The sequence below is a fragment of the Sinocyclocheilus grahami genome, unplaced genomic scaffold, assembly GCF_001515645.1.
Source record: "Sinocyclocheilus grahami isolate Dianchi unplaced genomic scaffold, SAMN03320097.WGS_v1.1 scaffold847.1, whole genome shotgun sequence".
Lineage (NCBI taxonomy): Eukaryota > Metazoa > Chordata > Actinopteri > Cypriniformes > Cyprinidae > Sinocyclocheilus > Sinocyclocheilus grahami.
In genome coordinates, this window is record NW_015506026.1 from 565,948 (window position 1) to 582,803 (window position 16,856).

Genomic DNA, 16,856 nt, shown 5'->3' on the forward strand with positions numbered 1-16,856 from the left:
CAAGCGTGTCTGTAATCATGCTGTCCATAGTCGACAGCACAAACAGGCACACTGTCCTTTTAAACGTGCCTCTCAACACATTAGAGCAGGTGCATGTGTCTCAAACGCAAGCTATTAACAGCCAGCGTTTACATTATATATATGATTACAACTGAATGATTTCACATGCACGCTGCCTTTTCATGTTAAACTTTGTAAAGAAGTGAGCCAAAATGTTGCAGTTTTTGCTCATATTTGAATCCTGGATTTGTCTCTAGAAACCGAACATTTTTCGAAAGCTGGTATTTCGGTGCACTATTAAAATGAACACTACTTATAACTGCTATTCCCAGACTGACTTCAGCCGATACCTCGGGGATCCATAAGGCACAGCTGACGTGGACCCACTTGGTTCCACTGCGCGTGGGTTTCAGAGCTCCTCCTCTCCTGGGACAAAGCAGACATTTGGGCTGCACTCCGAGGGCACAGATTCGGCACAGCCAGTTACCCTGCGGCACCTTCAAGATCCCGTAACACGCCTGCAGGAGGAACAAAAGCATGCTTTCCGTCAACACAACCAATCACTTCCACAAATCAACACTGTTACGTCATCAGAATAATCAGTTTCTGTTGATACTTTCATTGGGGTTTAAATTTCAATGAACGGAATTTAAATTAAAAGCTTATTTTATTATGTGAAGCAAGTGAATGTCATAATCTTAAGAGACAACATCCAAAAAAATCTGAAAACGAGGGACCGGATTCACAAAAATGTTGTTGAGATAGAAGTGAAGATATTTCATATAGATAAATTCTAAGTTCGTAAGAATGTTTTTAAGTAAAAAAACTATAAAGTTTGCACATATTTTCTTCTTTTGAATCAGCGAGTTGTTTACTGGCGACTCGCTCGAACCGGATCTTTTGAATCAGCGAGTTGTTTACTGGCGACTCGCTCGAACCGGATCTTTTGAATCAGCGAGTTGTTTACTGGCGACTCGCTCCGAACGGATCTTTTGAATCAGCGAGTTGTTTACTGGAGACTCGCTCTAACCGGATCATTTGAATCAGCGAGATGTTTACTGGAGACTCGCTCTAACCGGATCTTTTGAATCAGCGAGTTGTTTACTGGAGACTCGCTCTAACCGGATCTTTTGAATCAGCGAGTTGTTTACTGGAGACTCGCTCTAACCGGATCTTTTGAATCAGCGAGTTGTTTACTGGCGACTCGCTCTAAGCGGATCTTTTGAATCAGCGAGATGTTTACTGGCGACTCGCTCCGACCGGATCATTTGAATCAGTGAGTTGTTTACTGGAGTAAACTGCGATTCATTACAGCACTCAGACCTCAATATAATCTGGATTGTTTTTGGATTAAATACCTGATGCACACAAACGTTGCACTTGTCACAGAAGACCATCTCATTACCGTCCTCCCCCTCAGGTGAGCGGCATACGTCACAAACCACGTCCTCGTCGTATTCGATACCCAGACCCTCCTCGGTCTCGATGGCCTGCTGCATGTTCTGCTGACACCTGATCTCCAGCTCCACCACGACCTGCTCCATGGCGAGCTCGTCCAGCTCTGGAAGTGCTGCGACACGCAAAAGAAACCACCTTGTGTTTATGGGTTTCTGCCACATTAGTAGGGCCCTATGATATCCGCGATGTGGAAAACAAACACGCAAATAAAACTCTTCACGGCAACCCGTCAAAATAAAAGTTCAGTTTAACTTGAAGAAATTGTGACAAAAATATTAGCGCTGTCAAACGATTAATCGCATCCAAAATAAAAGTTGTTGTTTACATAATATATGTGCGTGTACTGTGTACATTATGTATATATAAAAACACACATACATCTATACATTTAAGAAAAATGTTTTGTTTATATATAAAATATTAATATACAAGTTATATATGAATATAAAAATACATGTAAATATTTTTTATGTTTGTGTATTTATATATATTTTTCCAGTGACTGTTCAAATGTATTTGATGTCTGAAATCATTCATTCAAGAGATTCGTTCAAAAAGTCTTCATTCATTTATTTCAAATGATTCTTTACATAATGAATTCATTTTAATTTATTAGGATTTTTAAATAGACTCATTTATAATATTTAATAAAACATTTTGTCGGAACCTCGAGTAAATTAGACTATATTTTATTTTGTTTGGTTGTCTAATGTTTTGTTTTCAGAATCGAGGGAGAACCGTGATCTCCATTCAAAATATAAATGATCCAGTCATAGCTAAAAAAATACATCATATATCTGGCATCTAACTAATGCTATTAGCACTGTTTCTACAAGGATTTGGTACAATTACAATGCATTATAATGCCGCTTCTCATCCAGTGTGCGAAGTTCTGCAAACAACCCCCCTCTAGAACCAAATCCCCCGCCAAATAAAATCATTATTAAAACGTTATTTTTAAGGAATAATCATACAAATTTTCTTCCATGTTTTAATTAATTTTAACAGTAAACCTCTGCTGTGCAGCACTTTGTTTGACAAAAAAATTAAAGGGTTTGTTTAATTTAATTACATTTTGTTTAATTTAATTTTGTTTGCCATCATTTGATTGCCAGAAAAATGAAAGTACACAAAAACATTCTGAGAAAAAAAAGGGTTTTATTAAAATGTAAACCATTAAAATGGCAGAATAAAATTGATATGGAAAACAGAATTTGGTTAAAAAAAAATTTAACAGAATTTGAGAGAAAATGAAATTTATTTCATAGGTCCATAAAAATTTGATTTTTGTTAAACTTGTAATAAAGTAGTTAACTTGTAAAAGTTTTATGATTTCACTTAATTAGACATGCTTTTTAATTAATTAAATTTTAATTAACCATTAAAAAAAAAAAAAAAAAAAAAAGGAATCCAGTAAAATTCAAATGGAAAAAAAGAAGAAAAAAACATTTGGAAAAAAACTAAAAAGGATTTCATAGGGCCCTACTTTAGCACAGCGAAGATGAACAAAAGATGGATGAAATCGTGACACATCATAGTCCAGACTTGAACCTGTGAACTTCTGCTCAAACATGATAGAAATTACAACTAAATCAGGGCTTTACGCTTATTTATTTCTCAAGGAGCACATGCCCTTCTAAGTTGAAAAAATTAAAAGTATATCTCACAATTCTGATTTTATTTCTGGCAATTGCGAATTTATATAGAAAAAAAAGTTTTTCTCTTACTCTTTTTATTCCATGTTACCACTTTACCTAAAATTAAACTAAAAACAGAAAATGCAAAAATAAAAACTAATTTTAAATATCAATAAAAACTAACAGTATCTCAATGATAACTCAATGATATCTCTTTTATTGGCCTGTTTACAGTAACAACCTCAAGAGAAACATGATTCAGATAGTTGATAAATCTTACCTAGTTGTCTGAATTCAGTATTAACCAGTTCAAGCCAGGTCACATCCAGATCATCCAGATCGTAACAGCTCAACGGCTCAGGGAGACCATGTGACTCTCCGAAGCCAAACTCTGACTGGCCCCTGGTTTGGATCGGTGAAAAGAATGGGATTCGATTGACCTCCGGAAGCATCCTGGGAAAAAAATAGCACGCTTGAATGACCACAAAACTCATGCATCAAGTATTCAAAGGAATGTTTCAGCTTCAAGTGAAGCTCGACGGACAGGATTTGTCACATAATATACTTGATCCTTGATGCGGAGTGAAATACTGAGAGATCCAGATGTGAATGTGGCCAGTTTAACAATAACAACACATTAATATGGATTGTGCACTGAGAAATGTAATTTTCCTTCAACTTTAGACATATAAGAGAGCATATGTATCTTGAGCAGCTGTTCTTGTACAATAGGGGTGTTTCATTCTAGTTAGGTATTTTAGTTCAAATGTTTATTTAGTAATTGATTTATTTTTTTAAGTTAAGGCAGTCGGTTCAAGTATTTGTTAGCAAATGTGAGCCTGGAGCACAAAAGCAGTGTTAAGTCTCTGGGGTATATTTGTAGCAATAGCCAACAATACATTGCATGGGTCACAATTATAGATTTTTCTTTTATGCCAAAAATCATTAGGATATTAAGTAAAGATCATGTTCCATGAAGATATTTAGTAAATTTCCTACCGTAAATATATCAAAACTTAATGTTTGATTAGTAATATGCATTGCTAAGAACTTAATTTGGACAACTTTGAAGATGATTTTCTTAATATTTCGATTTTTTTGCACCCTCAGATTCCAGATTTTCAAATATTGTCAGATCCTAACAAACCACACATCAATGGAAAGCTTATTTATTCAGCTTATTTATACATGATGTATAAATCTTCATTTCAACCCTTATGACAACTATTTGTGACCCTGGACCACAAAACCTAAGTATTCCTAATATTTCTAATACCACATTAAGAATACCTCTCCCCCACCGAATACAGAACTGTATCGAAACCGTGACCCCAAAACCACAATAACGTACCGTGAGAAACTTGTACCGTTACACCCCTACTGTCCAAGCAAGAATTGCTCACGTCACAGAGACATATTATGGTGCAACACTGCATGCAAATTCATTCTGACATCGGAAAAAGGCATTTTTTCTCAATGCATTTCTGTTTGGGAAACACGTAACACATAAATCAAGAGCAAGCCTGTGACTCTCACCGAACTACAGGCTCGGGAATCGGTTCCACATTGGCTGGCACCTGAACACCCTTCTCCCATTCCTGCCTCCAGGGGTCGGAGAGGAAATAAAACTCCTCTGGGCTCAGCTGTGCCGAATCAGGCAACTTCATGGCTGTAATAAAATCGGTCCGAAACACCTGAAAGAACAGAACATTGGCAACATACAACATGAAAAAGCCCTTCTCGCCCTGGTGACATTTTCACTGGCGCAGAGGCATGAACGCAAGAGTTTGCCATGTCTTAGAAAGCAATTTTTGTGCCAAAATGCAAAAACATGTATGAACACACAGTTAGATCTCATCACAGAAGACCAACTTAGAAACAACTGCTTTTAAAAGTTAAATTGTAAAATGTTTAAATTTTTTCAAGTGGGTGACTTACCAAGAAAAAACATAGGGTGTTATGTGAGTTTATCCAGCGGTTTGTGAAAAGTGCAGTCCAAATGTGGTTTTAAATCAGACACATATTTAATATCTAGACATCTGACCTACAGCTAAACACATATATCCGACTCCATTGGAAGCCCAAGCCACCACAAGGCGAAGACGACACATTTACCAACAAGGATAAGTTTCCTTAATGTTGTATTAAATCAGCAAATTTTAACCTTCCATATTATTGACTCTCAGGTATATTTTACCAGCATTTTTTTTCCCCTGAGAAAATTTGCCATGTCCTGTACCTGATATATTTCCAAAATAATCGACGTGTGAAGGATAATGGAATCGAATGGTGAAATCTGTGTCCAAACCCAGCCCTATGAAACAGTATTTCTCACCTCAGACGGTTTCTTCTGCTCATGGCGTACCCATGTGCTGCTGGTCCCGGTGTTCTTTGAAGACCGTGACCAGGTGGTCACATGACCTGCAAGAGATTGAAGGCTCATAAGCTATGTTTCCATCCAAAGATGCAAATTTAACTTATGCGCAAAACTGGAATATTGCATAAAACATATGCGAATAAAGCATCGTTTCCATCCAACGAGTCAAAGAGAACAAAATCGTCACTTCCTGATAAACTGCCACTAAATATCTCTAAGAAAACTAGGAGAAGCCACTGAATATAATAATTTTCATATGTAATAATTTACTGGAGCTTCAGAGAGAGCAGGCGTAATGCGGTCATTGCTTTTAGAGGTGGATGCTGCTGTTTGGGAACGCAGTCGTGTGAGACAGTAATTATACAGAAATACTTTGACGACAGACTTTGCTCAGGCATTTCAGAACGACCAAAACAACATATAGATGCTGTGAACGAGATTGGAGCGCTGCTAGTCAAGTTATCCAGTCTCATAACGCAGTCACATGACTTTTTCAATGTGCATGGTGGAATTTATTCGGTAAATGTGTTTCCATCATAGTTTATGCGCATTTTTTCTTATCGGATGAAAAGTTTATCCTACTCAGTTGTGCGCATATGTTTTTTATGTGCATTTTTAGAATTTATGCGCATCTTGGCGTTCCCATCCAGCGGTTTTTTTTAATGCGATAATCCAAAATGCGCATAAAAATAGATGAATGGAAACGTAGCTATAGGTGAGCTTTTACTCGTCCTCATGCTCTTCCAAACCTGTATGACTTTATTTATGGGTTTGGAATGGAAGCAAACGATGTGGGCAAAATTTGGGGGTGGAAAAAAAACCCTGAATAAACTTTAGACAATCCTAAATAAACATCTGATAGTATGATCGACTTTATGCACGGTTGCTTCCTGGTTTTAGATAAGCCAGCTCAGTCATTTACGGTCAACTATTAAAATCAACTGTGCTATCAGGGGAGCGCCCTTCGCTCGGTTTCTCTACATAATCCAGTCACAGTTTGAAGAAAAGTTTTGTTTGTCTAAGAGGACCAAGCGTCTATGTATACAGTTTCAGGAATGACAAACGATCTGCTAAATTGTTCTGTGAGTCATTGCTATTATTGACTGATAACTGTAGCAACGGACGGAAAGAACCACCAGCCAAACCGATGTCAAAATTGAACGGTGCATTAAGTGATGCAAAATAAATTAACAAAACTACAGCAGCAACAAGTCTGCTGGCTGAATATATTCAGCAGCTTCTACAAGTAAGCATAACACTTTTTTTTAAATAAATCTTAAATATATTTCAAAATAATTCATGCATTATTATTTAATTGTTATGCCATTGATAATTAACTTACTTAATTTGTAGTTAACTAGTTAAGTATTTAAATAATTTTTAACTTTGACCCTTGAACTACCATTTTATGACTGTATGAAGGATGACTGTATATACTGCCATGAGACACCTGTACCAAGGTTTTGTTATTGTAAAACTATTTTAAAAAGTTTTTTTAAATTATAGTCAGTTTATAATAAATCCAAAAGCAAGACGTGAAAAAACAAGTTGAAATAGCAGCTGAGCTAATGAGTGATCCGCTGCTGCCATCTACTGGTTATAATGCTAATTTCATGTCATTTTCATCTTAAAAGTCTTTGTTTTACGCCAGGAGACACATTTTTGGCACATTTTTTCATGTCATCTTCATGAATCAAAAGTGTATTTCACTGCACAGCTGATGTTATGAAGAAATAATAAAGGCTTTAAAATATTATAAGTGTTTTAAAAATGAGTTTGTGACTATGAAGGCAAGTTATTGATTATCAAGAATACCATTATGATGTCGTTTACGAGCGATAACGTTCGCCTAAACAGTTACGATAGTGTTTAGTTAGTTGTCAGCATTTAAATGTACAATTACATATCTAGGTGCTCTCCTGGGATTACCAGGCTCAGCATATAAAATTAAATGTCGTTAAATAACATGAAACTGTATGTTAATGCCGCTATCATTATTTACGGTGTTGCAATTGTTTTGTTTCTCAGTTTCTGAACAGAACGAGGCAGGAGAGGTTTCTGTGAGCGTCTCAAGAGTCTCTACCTATATACACCACAACACCAAAGTTTAAAAATTAAGATTTCATTTAAACAGGTATTTTTGACCTATAATTCAGTGATGCTCATTAAAATGTATTGTGTGTCAGTTTGCACAGAATTGTAAGCTGTTGATTAACTGTTGCATTAACCCTATAAAGCCTACGGTCTCATATTTGATAAGCACATCTCAAAGGCCTCTAAATGATCAAAACTGTGCTAATAAACCTGTTGCACACAATCTACTACATGCCTTCTGATTGATAGTTTCATGCTTTTTCCATATAACTGTGCAAAAGTCCACCTGCTTCAAGTTTTATCAAGTAAACGTAAGAATATCTACGTAACTAATTTTTGAAGATGAACACTTACTAGACTAAAGAAACCCAGCTTTATTTGATTCTCCATGAATCACTTTTTAGAAAAATCAGCGAGTCTCAAATATGATCACCAGGGTTTTGAGGAACGTTTCATTGGATTGCATTGCATTATATGTTTTGATCATCAAACTAAGCATTAAATATCATCTTACTAAGACATATTATTGGCAGATACATAGTGACAGCTGATATTTATATGCATTTTATGTAAGTATCTGCTATACTGTTATAGAGATCTCATTTCATCTTCTTGTCCATATTTCCTTGAGAATGAGCTCCATATTCTCACTGTTTACTACTTTTTTAGACTTCATCTTGATCTAAAAAGATTTTATCGAGTGGTGAGAAGCCGTGTGTCTGTGTTTATCACTCACTGTCGGTGGTGTCAGAGTCGTTGCTGCTGGTGGAGTATTTCCTCCTCTTCATCTCACTCTCCATCTGTCGGCAAAGAAAGGATGAACAATTAGCAGACTCTGAAAAGATGGCAGAAACGCATGCAGAAAGCAGTGTGAAAGTAAGTGTGCTGGTGGAAATGTGTCAAAGACGAGAGAGGAAACACTTCATGTGGCCATAAAACGGGGCTTTTCCCTTTTATGCGGGTCTCTTCCTGTCGCCTCTCAACCCAATCTACACTTTACACGAGCGTGAAAACCCCATTCGACGATGCTGCTGACGGATCCGCTGCCTTCACTCCACATCGGGGTGATTCAGGGAAATAATCTAACTGCAATATTTCTGATAAATACTGTGATTCCAATTTTTTTTTTATTTTTTTTTTAAGTTTGCCGTGCTTGTTTGTAGGCATGTATCAGTACGGATGAGGGCTGTGCAATATGGACAAAACTAAAACTATTGCGATTTCTTTGATAAATTTTGCGATTTCGATTTTAATCACGATTTTGACACACACAGACATGCTTTACAATCATTAATGGATTCAGTGTGAATTTGAAACATATTTCCAAAAGAAAACCAATTAGAGCTTTATCAAAAAGCTGCAACATGTCTCTAGAACAGACATAAGGCAAAATAATCACTAAGTAAAGGTGTAACAAAATGTCTCTAGAATAGACATATGCCAGAAAAAAAAAATCCCCTAGGGATTTTTTTTGCCATGCATTGGTCATAAAGCTCTTTGTGGCGTTGCCTCAGATGTTGAACTAGATGTGTTGCGCCAAGTTCACACGTACTCCGTCTGCAGTATGTGTATGCGGTGCAGAAGCAGCACGGACTCATTTTGCTTTCGCACAGGACGCGTTTGCAGTCCGCTCCTGATCCGCGACTGTTAACCACAAACACAACATTTATCCATTATTTTGATTTCAAATCCAAACGTTGTTTCTGAAAATGCTTTTTCACCATTGTGATTCTCTTTTATCACAGTACAGTAATACAATCTTTCACTGCACATATTCACGTTTAAACTCAATAAATATAACTTTGTTTAACTACCACCACGAGTGCCATCTATTATTGCTTTGTTTATCTAAAAGTGCACTTTTCCTTGTTTTAAATCTAGCCAAAAAGCCAAGTGTTGACTGTGAAGCAGTAGACTTTAATTATATGCATTTATGGTGTAATTACTAAATTTCCATGTCAATCCATGTTAATTTTTACAGCGCATTATTCGCGGTAAAAATTAACATGGACTGACACTTTAATTCCGCGCATGCAGCACAGCAGAAATAGACTTGTGCCTGTGTCAAGCTCGTCCGTCCGCACTCATCCGCGGAAAGTGAAGAGGTCGGGGGCACGGAAAATCGTGCTATAAAGCGATTTAGAAATCGCGATTTTATGACGATTTCGATTAATCGCACAGCCCTAGTATGGATACATACATATAGCCATATTGATACATGGAAGTCAATGTCTACTAACTGTTTGGTTACCAACATTCTTCAGAAAATCTTGAGGGTGAGAAAATTATGACAGAATTTTTATTTTTGGATGAACTATCCCTTTAAGAGCTGCAAATGACACTGTTATTTTAACAACAGTGGCAGAAACACAGTGAGCAGCGAAATAGATTGATACGTTCGCTAAAAACACCACCGAAAGCGAGAATACAGAAATACAGTAATATTTATCTGTCATACATATATGACTCTGACCGTTCAAATAGACCAAGGTTTGTGACTAGACTTTTTTTTTTCCCATCTACATTTAGCATTATTAATCAGTTCAGAGTATAATTTCAGAATAAACAAGATGACACTGTTATTTTAACAACAGTGGCAGAAACACAGTGAGCAGCGAAATAGATTGATACGTTCGCTAAAAACACCACCGAAAGCGAGAATACAGAAATACAGTAATATTTATCTGTCATACATATATGACTCTGACCGTTCAAATAGACCAAGGTTTGTGACTAGACTTTTTTTTCCATCTACATTTAGCATTATTAATCAGTTCAGAGTATAATTTCAGAATAAACAATGTTATAACTGGGGAAATTATTTGTAGATAGCAAGGAGAGACAGCTACAACTTAGCAACGTATCAACTGCATGTGCTTTAAAGTCTTACCCGTTTAAACATCCAAGCGCAAGAAGACGTGAAAGAAAACTTTCGCACACTCTGAGAGACTGTTTTCTGTGTGCTCACACCCAAACGCGCACGTAAAAACGCCTCTGAAACTACAGAAATTAGTTGTTTTGCGTCTTATTGCACATAAATGGCCAAATACATACAATCCCCGTCAACACACATTCACGTAAACACAGTGGGTTTATATTAAACACATTCGGTATAAAGGCTATTAAGTGAATGTAAACAGTTGAGAAGCAAAACGCACGTGTAACAGTTTATTAGATCTGTGCGTGAGCTCTTAAAGAGACAGCAGCCTAATAGGGCTGTCAAAAAAATTCTAATTTCGAATATTCGTTGAATTTAAAATAAAAATCCACATTTGAATGCAAAAACACTGCATTCGAATTTTAGGTGTGCGTCAGGCAGTATTATCAGTGGCGCACGAAATGCGACGACGATGTGTCATTGCATTTTAATGCTCTTGTTGGCCTGTCCAGTTGAACCCACTAGATGCGGCGCTGTTGCGTTGTTCATTCAAAATATTGCAGAAAAAGAGAACAATAAATGCGGGGGAAGATGTTGCTTACGTCAAAACCGAAACCAAGCCGTTCACACAGAACGCATATTTATCGCATTTTCTAGAGGGACATCTATCAGCGTTGCACTCGTGTCTCGCACGAGAGAGCAGCATGTTTAGAAAGCCATGGAAAATTAATGTAAGTTCAACTTTTTAAAAACATGTCTCAAGACTTTATGGCGGTTTTCCCCATCCCACTGCATCTCATGTTTTTAAATGAAGAAAGTACTCTTTGTGATTGGTTTTCGGTCCTTTGTATTAAACTGTACATACATACATGATGCTGTTTTGTTTCTAATTGTTTAAGCAACTTTATTAATTATATAAGGATATATAAGGAACATTATTTTAAACATTATGCACTTTTTTCAAAGATAGTCGTGTTACTTTATTACGCTTTGAAGGAACGTGCATTAGTAATATTTTGCTCGATGCGTCCTCTTGTGGCCTCAGGAGAGAAGCCAAAAGCTTTTTTCCCCCCTTACTGAAATTAAGCAACACCCCAAACACCTTCACATGTGCTTCTCAAAATAAGTAGTAATTATTAAACATTATATCATAATATTTACTTCATGTTTTAATTTTAACAGTACACCTCTGTTGTGCAGCACTTTGTTTGCCACAAAATAAAATAAAAAAATATTAAATGTTTAAATATTATTATAAATATAATTACTAAATATTTACATTTTACTTTGATTACATTGAATCAATCGGTTTAATTTTTTGATAATAACTTTGTATTCAATCATATATTAAAAAAAAAGCATAAATTAAAAAATGGAATTTCTGAAAAGATAAAACATTAACAGTAGGGCTGGGCGATATGGGCAAAAAATTATCATGATAACATTTTCTCATATCAGTCGATATTGATAATTATCACGATAAATGTCAAATCTTTATTTCTTTCGAGTTTAAAGGCAGATTTTTGCTCCTAAGTTATAGAAACCAGACTGTTATTTGTGGTTTTAAATGACTCTTTATTGTCCGAGCATGACAAACATTTCATGTTTTTGAGTTCTTTACACTTTGTCATTTTTCCTTAACAAAATAAATATCTTAATATGAAAACTAATTTCTTAGTTTCTGCATGTTCTAATAAGTGATACTGTTTCAAATCACGAAGCAGGTCTGTGTTCCTGACTTTGACGCGTCTGCAATATTAATAATATTACTTTATTTTGTCTCTTAGAAATGCATATTTTACAGTAGTTTGAGTTTGGATGCAGATGCAAGTTAGTTTATGTACATTATCAAAAACAGCAACAGCTGTAAAAATTGTAACAACCTCGGTTTTCTATTAATTCTAAAATTAATTATTCCGACTGTTTGAGTTTTATTAAAATTAACCATTGGTTTCCATAGTAGCATACATTTAGATCATGATAACCACAGTTAAAACCACACACATTGCACTTCAATACCATGGTAAAAATGTAACTATATGGTTTCTGGGTATTTGTATGAAAAACTGTAGTCTAAATACATTTAGTATAAATGCACAAATGCTACAGCTTAATCACTAATACTCCTTTAACACATGCCTTCATTACTAATATTATAAAATTAAATATGAATATCCCACATTTCTGCAACAATACCATGGTGCAGTTAGTGTTACTACAGTAAATCCATGGTAAACGATGGCGATTTGTAGATTGAAAAGTCGTATCGTTGTGCACCGTGTTTCTCCTGTTTGTCAGCGCTGTTTCATGTATGAAAATTACATTTCGATAAATATCATCATTATCGTTTTATCGCCCAGCCCTACTTAACAGCATCCGTATTTTGTGTTAAAATGTTAAAAAACTGTTAAAGTTGCATGAATTCAATTAATTAGACATGCCTTTTGATTATGAAAATGTAAATAAACCAAAATGGAATCCATAATTTTTTTTAAAATTACACATATTTCTTGGGCCCCTAAAAGTGTAGAAACATCTCAAAGCTCATCCAGAGAAATTAAATCTAAATGTCACAGCAATGCAATTATTTAAGTATTTTCTGATCACAAATGGAGTGGAGTGCAAAAAAGTAACTTAAAGCAGTTTAGCATAAAGCTACAAAATAAAACGTGGCAAATGAGGGGGTCTGAATACTTCTGGAAGCCACAGTAAATGTACATATTCTGTGTGTCTGACTCTGGTTTATAAATCAAAGCACCATCTCTCTGGGTGAAAACACTCATCCGCTCGTCGTCCAGCTCGGTCAAACTGAGCACTACTGACAGTGAGCATTAGGACACATGCATCCCTCACAAACACTGGAGCTCCACCACGAGCGCGGCAGAGCTGTTACGCGGCACTAAGAAGCATGTCATGCACTGGCGATCTACTGACTACGTGTGACAGAAATCCAGCAGGCAGTGGAGTGGTGCGAGCGCTTACGGGTGATGGAAACATCAGAGCCAGAGCTCTCACAGGCAGTGCTTCATTCATGAATAGCCCCCTCATATGAGAAACGCACACTGCTGCCCATGTGACCGCCTCGCCTCCTTCTCCACCAATCACACGGCAGCTGACAAACACACTTTAAATGGATGGAGCTGCTCTTGACATGGCAAAGAACCTGACTTACCTAGTCCCGAACCCTTTCAAAACACAAACGCTTTTCTAGATTGTGCATCATAGTCTAATGAAGTAAAATTATACTATGCTTCAAATCCTGATATAAATATAAAACATGCATTTTTTACAGTGGACTAAGCAAAACTGCCCTGCATTTTTATAGATGGAAAACAGCAGAAGCGGCTTTTGATTAAAACGGTTTTTGTTTCAAGGAAAAAAAAATCCAAGCTTTTTAATTTCATACTTTTATATACAGTGCTTTGCCAAAGTATTTGTACCCCCTTAGTGCTGGGCGGTATGACCAAAAATTTATATCACGGTATTTTTCAAAACTATACCGGTTTCATGGTACATGACGGTATTTTTTTTCATGCATGAGCGGGTGTTAACCATATTTTCTACTGATTGAGAGAGGAAATACTGCAGTATATTGACTTAGAAAGCCCTATTTTACTGTCATGATGAGTGAATATTGTCAAAAAATACCACACTAAATAGTGACTAAACACGAGCCCTTTTAATACATGTTAACCAGGAGTCGCTCTCATTTATAATCACAGCATCGTCTGATAAAATCAGCATGCATCTACACTAAAGAGCGGCTATGCGGTTGTTTGGGCTATATTACTTTTTGTCTCGTGCAGCGCACTGCCTGCGTCTGAGTAACTAACTAAAAAAAACAACAAACTAAAAAGTGCATGTGATATTAACAGACGAACTACGCTCATATTTATAATCCCAAACAATCAGTAAGCGACAGGTGCTAGGAAACGCTGTTGTGTACTCATTTATTGATGGTTCGGCTGCGGTGCTTCTCTGCCGCTCACTGCACAGAACACACGCCGAGAGAGCAGACACTTCTCCGGGGAAGCCAGACCTTGCGCTCGCGGGACAGCACTGGAGAAATCTTCCATCTGAACCATAGCTAAGCTTTATCCAAAAAAGTCGCTAGGTTTGTCAGTATGAATATTCTATGGGAAAAAGGGTCTGAAAGTTGCTAAATCTCGTGCTAAAGTCGCGCTCGTGTGTGTGTGAGACGCGGGAGCTGATGGCAGGGGGCGCTGGATATTTGTGGAGGTCAGTGTGGATATTGTGGATGAGTTCTTCTGTGTCATCACGTTCTATTAGTTCTACAGCTTCAGTTTCTGAGCTTTCACGCTTAGTAACACATACAGCTGTTCCCTCACCACAGTGCAACAGTGAAAAGAGACCCCTTTCAAACAGTGTCGCTTCCGAACGTTGTTTAAGTGACATACACCGGTATTGCATTATTTTAAAAATTAATATCATAACAAAAATAAACACCGGTATTCGGTATGAACCGGTATACCACCCAGCACTAGTACCCCTTCAATTTTTTTTTCACATTTTGTATTTTTGTTAGGTTGTTGCCTTATATTAAATCAGTCTACACTCCATACACGAGTAGGTATCTGGGATTCATAAGTATCAGGGACACTTGAAATTTAGCTCAGGAGCATTTCGATATCGCTTCTAGCTGTTCTTCCAGTGAAGTAACCTGTGGCAGATTCAACTGAATGGGTATGATTTGGAAAGGCACACACACACACAACTCTAAGGTCTAAGAGTTGAAAATACAAATCAGAGCAAAAACCAAGCCTGCAGAGCTCAGAGACAGGATTGTGTCAAGCCACAGATCTGGGGAAGAGTTCAGAAAAATTCTGCTGCAATGAAGGTTCACAGAAGCATGCTGAAATAGCATAGGGCTGTCGCGGTGAGGGAATTTCCATTGCGGTCATTTTGAGTGGCTCAATAGCGCGGTATGCGGTATCATCGCCATACATATACACATATATCATTTGTGTGTGTATGTATGCGTTATGATATAACTAACGAAGTCATATTCAGAAGACAATGAAACCGAAACCAAATAGCGTTGAAACAGGAAGTGAAGTAAACAGAAGAGAATGACAAAATAACGGTCCACACAACAGAACATAAACCTGTATCGTTAGCCTATATGTACAACAGTTAGCCTAGTTGTAATCTGATCGTCTAATCTGACTGGACAAGAGACTTTCTATTGATATTTCCACCTGCGCGCGTTCTAGACGGCTGTCAGTCAGTGCAGTTACAGTGTTGCGCCACAAGGTGGTGGAACGTGACTAATTCAACTACACGTTCAAAAACGCTGATTCATTCAAATAGACGTAATGAAACACGCTGTTGAAATCGTTTTAACTTTGAGCGACACTTTAGAAGCTCAGCTGACCAGCTATGCGTCGATGCTAAGACAGAGATTTCACTTTCCTTGGACATGACAACCTATTTTCACAAATATATATGACTCACGCAGACGGACAGACGCAAGTCGATCTCTCTCGCATTCACGGTCTGTTTAGGCTCATTAAGTGCAAATCTACAGAGCCTCTGTACAAATCAGCATGCTACACATTATGTTATCATCACTAACTTGTTTAATATTCAGTCCACATGCATGAAGTGTAAAACGAGAAGGGCATAACCTTACGAAACAATAAAACACACAAAAATCGCGGTTGCTGCGGTTCTTGCATTCCTCTGCGGCTTACTCGTCAATAGCGCGATATTGCGATATTTTGCGGTTATCGCGACTTGAGCATATTTACTTCAAGTTCCCTCAGATTTTAAGGTAACAAGTTAATAATTAAGTAACGTTTTGCATTTGCATATTCACGGTTCTCTGATGTTGGTTAACACTTTAACCGCCAGCGAGTAAAACTTACCCATGCACATGACTACTGTTTTGACGTGGCTAAAAAACATATTATGTCACCGTCTTCACAAAGTAGTATCTAGAGTAGGGCTGTCACGATTATGAAATTTGGCTGACGATTAATTGTCTAAAAATAGTCACGGTTATTGCGATTAATTGTCTGTTTTAGGGCTTTGTCGATTACGCCGATTAATTGTCTGTTTTTATGGCTTTCATTATATAACTGTGATTAATTTAAGGGTTCAGTAAATAATTATGATGCTATCTTTTAATCTTTTTGAGTTATTATTTTGCAGTGTAAGATTACAGAGAGTATTCCAAATTCTAAGGATTAGCCAACACCAGCGCTATTTGTTTTCTACACCACTACAGAATATCATACTGTGTTTGTGGAACTAATTAACTAACGCAAACCACTAAATACTCACTTCCTCATTACAGAGAAAAACTACATTTGAATAAAAATATATAAGCTATGAAATTAAACTAGCTGACTGTATAATTTAGCAGCAAAAACAATATCTTGAAAAAAAA

General features: G+C 36.8%; 1 protein-coding gene across 1 annotated transcript in view; it reads right to left on the minus strand.

Moving 5' to 3' along the window:
* Positions 1–8,366, minus strand: part of LOC107562913 (protein Jade-2-like) — a 29,332-nt gene extending 20,966 nt beyond the window's left edge. The window contains exons 1-6 of the mRNA XM_016247666.1: positions 8,303–8,366; positions 5,431–5,516; positions 4,632–4,789; positions 3,376–3,548; positions 1,359–1,570; positions 351–518 (exon numbers count right to left, since the gene is read on the minus strand). Coding sequence (XP_016103152.1) covers positions 351–518; positions 1,359–1,570; positions 3,376–3,548; positions 4,632–4,789; positions 5,431–5,516; positions 8,303–8,366 — 861 coding nt within the window. The remainder of the gene's footprint in view (positions 1–350; positions 519–1,358; positions 1,571–3,375; positions 3,549–4,631; positions 4,790–5,430; positions 5,517–8,302) is intronic.
* Between the last annotated feature and the right edge of the window lie 8,490 nt (positions 8,367–16,856).